The sequence below is a fragment of the Plasmopara halstedii genome, assembly GCF_900000015.1.
Source record: "Plasmopara halstedii genome assembly, contig: Scaffold_650, whole genome shotgun sequence".
NCBI lineage: Eukaryota > Oomycota > Peronosporomycetes > Peronosporales > Peronosporaceae > Plasmopara > Plasmopara halstedii.
This window is the reverse complement of record NW_020187567.1, coordinates 1,903,800-1,913,068: the sequence shown is the minus strand read 5'-3', so window position 1 is coordinate 1,913,068 and position 9,269 is coordinate 1,903,800. Positions and strand designations below refer to the sequence as shown.

The window sequence follows — 9,269 nt, the reverse complement described above, 5'->3', positions numbered from 1 at the left end:
GTACCATATGTTGTACCATGTTGTCTTCTCTTCTCTTCTCTTCTCTTCTCTTCTCTTCACACTACACCACACTAATATATAGTAGTATATAGTACGACATATATACTATATATATGACGACATGGTACAACATACCAACATGGTACAACATGGTACCATATGTTGTACCATGTTGTCTTCTCTTCTCTTCTCTTCTCTTCTCTTCTCTTCTCTTCTCTTCTCTTCTCTTCTCTTCTCTTCTCATGGTACCATGTTGTACAAATCTCTAAAGAATTAGATGATAAATTAACTAACATGGTACCAACATTAGTATACTATATACTATATATAGTATATAGTTAATTTATTATCTATATATAGTATATAGTATACTAATGCTAGTAATACAAATTTTAACAGGTATTTTTTTAGTTAGCTGAAAATTCTGAATTAAAAATTTCAGAATATCGTACAATATTATCGTACAATATCGTACAATGTACGATATTTTACATGATGATGTACATGATGATCATCATCATGATCCACGACAACAGAAGTCGTCGACGTCACAGCGTTCCCATCTTCGCCCACGAGCTGGAACCATTTCCGCGCCATCGAACGGCAACTTCGAGAATGAACTCTCATGAAATAACCTCAGCTGAGGTTTAGCGGACGGAGCGGATCGTTTATGTTTGATCGTCCGCTCTTCCTACCCACAAATATTTTTCAAAAAATGATAATTTAAAAAACCCAAAAAGGCATCGAGAGTACCCCTAGACACCCTCAGATACTACATGGTACATGTACATCATCGCTGTCTCGTACTACATGGTAGTATGAGACACCCTCATATAGTACATCATCGCTGTCTCTGATATATAGTACATCAATTAAGTGCTCAAGAAGTTGTGTTGTTCTACAAAAAGGATTGAAAATAGCTTGGCTGATCCATCAAATGCGATTGTTTCGCCTTTCGATCGTGACGGTCGGGTGTTGTGGGTTGCAGGTGGTGAATGAGATTGTAAAGGCACATATTATGATCCCGCCAGCTCGTCCGTGAGCCGCATCATAGCTGCTGTAAATGCTGAAGTGTTCCACTTACCTTGACATTATTGGGCATCGCTGCCCTCATAAGTGCAATGGCAATGACTCAAGGTGCTGTTCTCAAACGACACTCTTCAATATAATAATCGTGTTCAAATATCAACGATTCATCAAGTATTGCAGATAAATGCCAATTTCTGACAATACAGAAGGTATGCCCATCTTATCTGAATTACCTAAGTCATTAGAAATCGTAGACTTCTACTGTTTATTTCTAGCGAGAAGTAGCGGTCAGGTGGTGAGTTAGAAATTGCTGAACTAGAAATACATAATCTGACGAGATTTTTATCTTATTCTTATCCGGTGCGCTGCATCGCTTTAAAGATGGGCAACCTTCTGACCATTCGACAATCCCACGTTCAAAATATCATGTCCCGATTGCACATTACCACTGAAAGTTTTTGGACATTTGGAACGTTACCAGAGAGGCATGTTGTCCCAATCATTATGTCTAACAAAGCTACCACGTTGCCATACGTAAATACTTCTTGATACATTTTGTAAAGCGAAATGTCTTGATGCTATTTGTTGTAGGGTGGTGAAAGTCTCAGTGGCAAGTTAATCGGTGCTGCTTAAAGCAAATTAATAACTTTGGGGATGCTGTAGCATAGACGTACGCATTCACTTTGAGCACAAAATTTCGAGCATGCAAGTATGGACTTATAATTAGCTTGTTATGGAATCGCCACCATTTCGGTCGATCGAGTTACGAATCGCATTGCACATGGCGACTTAGTAAGAGGTCATTTATACAGGTAGCTCTTCAATGGCTGTCCAAATTCCAGGGTATCGCCATGATATCGAAGCTGGCAAGTTTATCCAAACGAGCGTTTTGATGTCTTGATCGTTGCTGCTGCGTCAATCTGATTCTTCTGATTGTATCGCTGAGCGCTATCATGACATGTGTGGCGCTGGATGAAACCTTGCGTCCGAGTCCAGGGCTTCCAAAGCTGTTGGATCCTCATGATCTCGAATCTGTCAAGAAACACGAATAAATTGCAGCGCAACGAAAAGAACTCGCTGCTCAGTGGCGTGCAATTCAGGAACAAGTGGATCAGCTGCCCCATGTGTCTGTCGATATGATCCAAGCTAAATTACTTTTATTCGACGACAATAACTTCAAACTTAAATGAAAATTTAAGGTTGCAAGGTGAATTAGATGTTACTAATGTAAAAACATCCTGATGTTGTATCAATCTTCGGGTTATTTCTTATAAAAAGATCCTATGGTGTTTGCCAATGGTAGGTTTTTCACATACACTAGCCTGCGTGGCGGTCGTCATCATCACAGCTCTTTTTAGCATACGACAAATGCACTTAATTTGTGCATTTGCTTGATCAAAGCAAATATCTTTGATATCTTTGTGCTCATTTTCAAAGGCGCTACAGGTTTTCGGTATTATTTCTTGCGCTCAAAAGTTTAGAAGATTATATACTCCAGCTCTTCAGCGCGTAGCCCCTTTTCTGCTTCCTCACAAATGAAGCCGATAGTTGTTTTGTATGATTTGGTGTTGGTTACCAGCGAGAAACATCGAATGCACATTCTTCGCAGTCTTTTCAGGCAAACACGAGGGCATAGGCAACGGTAAATTATTGGTCTATCGCGTCGATATCCACCAAGCGAGTCGCTTCATTTTAATATTTACGAGCGACCACACGCCGGATTTGTATCCATCACGAGCAAACGCGTATCTCACGATAAACCGACACGTGCATACCGCCCCGCTCATTGGTGGACGATGTGATTATAGCAACGACATCGCGGTTCAAGAGAACATCATCGTCACTTGATCATCGAAATCGGATTCTCTACAAAACAATGCAGGCTTAGCAAATCGTGAGAGCATATGAAGGTAATGTCGACTATTTACTTAGGTAATGGTTTTGCCCTCCCTTTTTCTTTTTAAATGACACAGTAGTTCATACTCCAGCTCGCGATTCGATTGAGACTTGATCCCCGCTACACCGCAGGGATTACCTTGTTGAAAAAAAAATAATGCATATACATCAGAGCCAGACAACGGGATAGAGGCTGCGTAGTATTTTCTAAAGCAACCGGTTGTGAGGTGGTGCGGTCCCGCACCACCTCAGATTCATGGGTAGATGAGGAACCTTTGACAGCAACGCCCCAAATAATTGACAGCCTGGAAGCAGCGACTTTCTTTTCATGGCGTCTATTTGATTTGAAGTGGATTCAACTAATTGCAAGCGGTAATTGGTGATTCGCCGAATCTGACAATGCAAGTCTTTAATCTTCGACAGGCAAAGGTTGCGAAGTCAATCAGTCGCATCGCCAAAATAACGACAAAAAACTTAGAAGCTTTTGCCGTCGTCGCTTCCAGTAGAGGGTTTGATAAAATAGAACGTGCAGCTTAGATTGTCCATATGTCAAAATAAAGTTGAACGCCTGAGAAGGCCATAAGAACCAGTGAAAAAAAGTTGCGACCGATTTAAGATGTTGCCATGAGCCGTTCATTATCCTTAAGAACAAGCACCGATCATATTAGCAAAGTCGTTGTAATACCGACAAGGACTCGGTCACCAGATTATATCACAATCTGTCAATCTGAAGCCAGCGGTACAATACTCAACTGACTCGATTGTAGCTGTTACGACAGCTGCGCGCGCATTAAAATACTGTTTTGCCTTGGAGACTGAACAAGCATCACAGCTCTATGATCAAGAGCTACATCACTGACAACATTGCTCCCACACTTCAAACACCTGAAAATGGGGTGCCTGACGGAATCTAAATGACGTAAATTTCTTCCAGAATATTCCTTGGAAATTTGGCCAATTGCCACGCAGCTTATGCAATTGTTGGGAGGATATGATTAGTGTATAAATATCGTCCAAACATACAAGTGCGTAAAGATGGTGAGTGCGAAGGAAACTGTGGAAGCAAAGATCTCCACCACCCCTGTCGTTGTGTACAGCAAGACCACGTGTCCGTATTGCAGCAAAGCTAAGGAACTCCTGGCTAGTCTAGGAGCTAAATTTGACGTTGTGGAGCTTGACGAGATTACTGACGGCAGTGAGCAGCAGGACGTTTTGGAGCAAATTACGGGACAGAGGACGGTGCCAAACGTGTTCGTGGGTGGCAAGTCGATCGGAGGTTACACGGATGTGCGAAATTTGAACAATGAGGGCAAACTGGAACCTCTGCTCAAGCAAAACGGAGCACTGTGAGAGCTCTGAGATAGCTCCTTTCGTTCTGATATTACATTATCTGATAAAGTAGTATCAATTTAAATGCGACTTCTTTTCATTTTTGAGTAAAGGTTACTATAAAACCTGTGCAAAGAGTATTTTACTTGCGATTTTAGCATGTTACCAAATATATAGTAAGATTAATATGTTCCGCACGGGCAAAACCAGGAAGAATAAGCGTCGACGTGTGGCCGAGGATGAAGGCGAGAACGTTAATGAATGTAAGGAATGTCCCGTTGTGCACGTTGCTGCTGAACGCAATACAGTCAATAGGTTTTCGGTATGATTTGAGCACGAACTTGTCGACTTGATATCTCTGCGCTGATAATTAACAATTTGCAGACTGGTGGGGTGAAGAAAACCAAAAACGTGGTCAAGACGCAATTGATTGAGTCTGAACGCGAAGTTGTGCCGCTCAAGTACGCTGGAGATGCGACCTATGAGAACCAAATCGAAACTGAGAAGGATCGGTACGCAATCACAATTTTAATCAAGCATCAACTCATCAGTTGGTGTACGTTCGCGCCCTACGCAGTGATGCGCGAGCTGTCATGGAGCGCAGTATCAAAGCAAATCAAGATGGAAGCGCCGATGCAGATAGTGGAAAGGTCTACCGCGGCCAAGCAGCTTACAAGACTTACGTTACAAAAATGGAATCCCAGGTTGGCATGAACAAGTATACAGGGTGTGTTATGCGATTTGATCAGACTTAAAATCATTCTGATATCAAAATTTAATTGCAGCACTCAAGGCCCAATCCGAGCACAGACGTGGGCTCGTGCAATCTCGCGCTTTGACTACCAGCCAGATATATGCAAGGATTATAAGGAAACAGGGTTTTGCGGTTATGGTGACAGCTGCAAGTTTCTCCACGATCGTAGCGACTATAAAGGGGGATGGCAGATTGAAAAGGAGTTTATGGAGCAAGAAAAGAAGCGTCAGAAGCGACTTCAAGACGGAAGAGGTATGTGTTGCACGATGAATGCTGGATAAATGCGTGGTCTACTTAATACAACACCACTTGATGGTGCAAGTCAGACCCTGATGAACAAAGTGAGGACGAGAAAATCACAAAGAACAATGTGGAGCAGTTTGCATGCACGATCTGTCGCGGACCTTTTCGCAACGCCGTAAAAACATGGTAAGCTGGCTTGATGCTACTGAGTGTTGATTTCAGAATGGCCAGAACAAGCTCAAACATGTCATCGTGTATTTGCAGTTGCGGACACTATTTCTGCGAAACCTGTGCGTTAAGAAATTTCAAGAAAACGTCGCGATGCTTCAATTGTAAAAAGCAAACCAATGGTAAGAAAGAAAAGGTTTGGATGAACAGGGCACAGAATCACTTTTAAATTATGGATACATAGGTGTATTTAACGCTGCTGAAAAGCTGCGAGCAAAAGAGCGAGAGCAGTGTGCTAAGTGTACAAACGACATTGGAACTTCTTCAACAAAGATGCAGTAGGGGTAGAAGAAAGTGCTGGGGGAGAGTAGTCGAAAGAAAACTAGCTTTAAAAATCTTCAAACTGTCTACATTTAAATTTAGCACAATAAATACCTGCAGCCATAGCCCCTTTTGATCAAATCAAGGCACGAACTCAGTCTACAAGGATCGACTTTGCGTATGGATGAAATACGATCCACCCTACCAGAAACGGATTCATTAACTCCATGATGCCGTTATTCCAGATAGTAAACTTCGCTCGATACCACGGGAGTGCCATCGCTGCATCATACGTCAGCGTAATGAGAGAACGGCCTAATTGCGAAAGTGCCGTAGCACCGAGTAAAGCAGCACTATCCAACGGACTTAGATTCATATTAAATACCCCTTTCATCCAGATCAACATACCAGCAGCGCCAAAAATTACCGATACGACCAAGTCAGTCGCTTCATAGAGCCGTTGAGACTTGAGTCTCCAGCGATGGAAATTGGTGGGGAGCCACTCTGTCGTCACAGCGTCAAAAAGATAATGGCCCAGCTCAGCACAAGCGATCGTTACAAAATAGGCTGAAAATTCTCGAGAAAATGTGTTTGCACGCGGATGATCGACAATTTCCACAATTTCCATCATGACAATCGTCACGTGAGCTAATGCGACAGTATCTAGCGCTACCATGAGAAAACACTCTAGTTGCTTCTTTGATACAACGATACGCGAGATAACGATGACAACCCAGCCAGCCAACGCCACAAACAAGTAGTCTAAAATTGCCATTTGCATCTTCGATCCCGTATATTGAACAATCATAGTGTTCATAGCCGTCACAGTAAGCGCTCCCTCATGCACCATAATGGCAACACCATCACCGGGTGTCGGTGCGAAGCATGCGCACAACACGCCAGCAAAGCAGCCAACAGCAGCACACACTACGACTACGTCTTCGGAATACAAAACAATGGTAATACCAGCAGCAGCGATAGTGGACGATGTAAGCAGAGTTAGTACCACTACCGCGCAGCGCACGCTTTTTATGTACCTTTTGGTGAACGTGGTTACTGCATACGCGCTGGGCTCGATTCTGCCATGAATATCAAGGTCATACTCGCTTGGATCATGTTGTAAGTTATCAAATTCTGCTTCAACGAACAGCACTGCCACAGATGCTTCAAAAAGTACGAGGAACCGTTGCCGAATACGGTAATTCCACCAGCTCTTTTCGAGTAAACCAATGGCGAGACAAAATTGTAGTAAGTAAACCGAACGGCCCGAGTAGCCTCTCAAGATAGGATAGAAGAACAAAAAGACGAGCAGTGCACTGACCGCTAGAGTGACGCACAGGACAAAGAGTTTACTGCGGGTGGAGGACGTCTTGTTTAAAGGTGATGGACGTAAAAATCGCATCCTGTAATTGGTTGTTGTAGGCTCCATGTAACGCTTCGCGGACGGGGCGGCGAGCTTACAACCGAGCTAGCCGCCCTAATACTGCAGTTATTCGAGAGATAGCGATGATGGACGCGGTTGGACTCGCGTGTAGCGGTGGCAAGAGAGGCAATAGGCCGCATAAGGGAGTAATTTTAATCTCACCTGGCTCTGCTCGGTGACAAAATTACAACGTCGTCTGAAGCTTTCTTTTGAGCTTTCTGATTGGATCACTCCGTAAAAAGTACTCTCATCTTTAACGTAATGTGTAGTAGACGAGCATGCAAGTTGTACATGTAAAATCAAGAAGACAAGTCTAAATTTATGTACCAGCCAATTTCTAAGAATTTACTCACAATTAATTGTTCTCGTAAATATACAATGAAACTTACAAATATACGATCCTCTGGAAGTAAAAGTATTATAAATCTCACTCAAATGATTATGAGGACTAAGATTTTGCTGGTTTTATGGAAATTTGTGCGTGCATAAAAAATATACGTCTTGGTAAGCGATAATCAACATCGTACTGAAATAACTATAGCCTTTCCCATCCAGTATGGTTGGGTTGTTGCAACCCAGATGAAGCTCCATTCCGTGCTTGATGAGGCTCCAACCATTCGACGAAAAAAATTGCAACACGAGCACGCATGCATCTAATGTAGAACCATGACTGGATAGTCAATCTCGCAGGCACACCCTGTAAATCCAGCTCCAACTTGGTGGTAGATTATAGTGACAGCGAATGATCATATGTAGAAATTGGTGGCGAATATATTGCTTGACACATGCACTGCAGTCGGATTCTGATGATCGGGCTCAAGAGGTGCCGAAGATTCCTTAAGAAACTTGTCAGAGACGGCACGCCGCGCACTTCTCTGGTCGGCAGTGGCATTTTGACCACGTGAAAATTTCATACAGACTGCAGATCAGTGGCAGTGTCGCAATTCGAATTCCATGGCTTCTGCCAGTTTGCGCAGAAACGGGATTTAGTCGAACCCGAACTGCGGTAAGAAAAATCTTCATTAGTAACGAGCTTGATCATCAGTGCTATAGACGACACCTTCTTGTCTGTGATAATTTTTCGGCTTCCGAAATCAGGACACCGCTTTAAAAACGCTTTTTAGTGCAATTTTAAGTGTCATCCCGGCCCATCACATCGCATTCGCCTTATCTCGCTTGGTGTGTCAGACCGTATCATTGTTGCCTTGAGCGTCACCTCACCATCAAAATAGACACTTTCGTCATAATGTAGGTAAGGCTTTTGCTGGATAATGAGCATTGATGTATGGCCAGTGATCAAGATTGATTTACATATTAAGCTTCTTCACCCTAAATGAACTACACATGTGTGGCGTGGTACGTAGTGATATGTTGTCCCTCGAACTTAGTCAAGCTCAGAAGTACTTAGGTATGAGACGATTATATACTGTCATGAAATGTGCTAGTATGGACGAGGAAAATGGCTTTCGGAACGGAGGAGTCCGTGGCACACATGCAATTCGAGCCTCACACAATGCACTACATACGATGATATTTTGCTTTGTAGTATTTTTTAATATTAGTCTAAACTACACTTGATTATAGTATATGTGCGACAAGATTTCTAATTTGCTCTTCTCTACAAGAATAGCGCTTATTCAAAATAGTACATCTCAAATAATACTACACATCCATATCTCATGGTAAAACTGCCTGTATTTCTCGAAGTACTACTAGCTGCTGGACCTCTCGATAGTCCCATAATCTTTACAAGTACCAAGGCTTCGCTACTTTTGATAAAACTACAATTGAATATAAGTGTGCTGTTATTTTTGTACAATTCTGATATATTGAACTTGTAAGATTGAAAGAGCGTGAGGGAATTAAAAATGCTGTTTATCTATGTCAATGTGAAGTGTGTAACGGGGTTACACGTACCCTGGTAACAGGTGTGTGTGTCACACGAGATGGGCATGGTGTGACTGCACCCAAACAAGAATACGGTACGTGGCATGTATTTAGATTTTACTCTATATATTGAGGAAAACCTATACATTTAAAATTTGGTGGCTTTGCCGCAGATAAAAATAAATAAAAGTCAGATCTGGATTTTAAACGGAAGAGTTT

General features: G+C 42.4%; 3 protein-coding genes across 3 annotated transcripts; 2 read left to right on the top strand and 1 right to left on the bottom strand.

Annotated features, from left to right (window-relative positions):
• Positions 1 to 890: 890 nt before the first annotated feature.
• Positions 891 to 3,926, top strand: PHALS_14654 (uncharacterized protein). The gene has a single exon (XM_036407541.1). The coding sequence runs from the start codon at positions 2,587 to 2,589 to the stop codon at positions 2,875 to 2,877; it is 291 nt and encodes a 96-aa protein (XP_036263235.1). The 5' UTR covers positions 891 to 2,586; the 3' UTR covers positions 2,878 to 3,926.
• A 34-nt stretch (positions 3,927 to 3,960) lies between these two features.
• Positions 3,961 to 5,761, top strand: PHALS_13020 (hypothetical protein; the record flags this gene model as incomplete). The annotated part of the gene is made up of 8 exons (XM_024728686.1): positions 3,961 to 4,271; positions 4,465 to 4,576; positions 4,639 to 4,766; positions 4,832 to 4,981; positions 5,040 to 5,260; positions 5,335 to 5,437; positions 5,516 to 5,601; positions 5,664 to 5,761. The coding sequence occupies 8 exons, from the start codon at positions 3,961 to 3,963 to the stop codon at positions 5,759 to 5,761; spliced, it is 1,209 nt and encodes a 402-aa protein (XP_024579139.1).
• Positions 5,762 to 5,894: 133 nt separating this feature from the next.
• On the bottom strand, positions 5,895 to 7,142 carry PHALS_13019 (uncharacterized protein; the record flags this gene model as incomplete). The annotated part of the gene is made up of 1 exon (XM_024728685.1): positions 5,895 to 7,142. The coding sequence occupies one exon, from the start codon at positions 7,140 to 7,142 to the stop codon at positions 5,895 to 5,897; it is 1,248 nt and encodes a 415-aa protein (XP_024579138.1).
• Between the last annotated feature and the right edge of the window lie 2,127 nt (positions 7,143 to 9,269).

Excerpts from the sequence above, each read along its gene's own strand:
- PHALS_14654 (XM_036407541.1), top strand. The coding sequence starts at position 2,587 with ATGATTTGGTGTTGGTTACCAGCGAGAAACATCGAATGCACATTCTTC.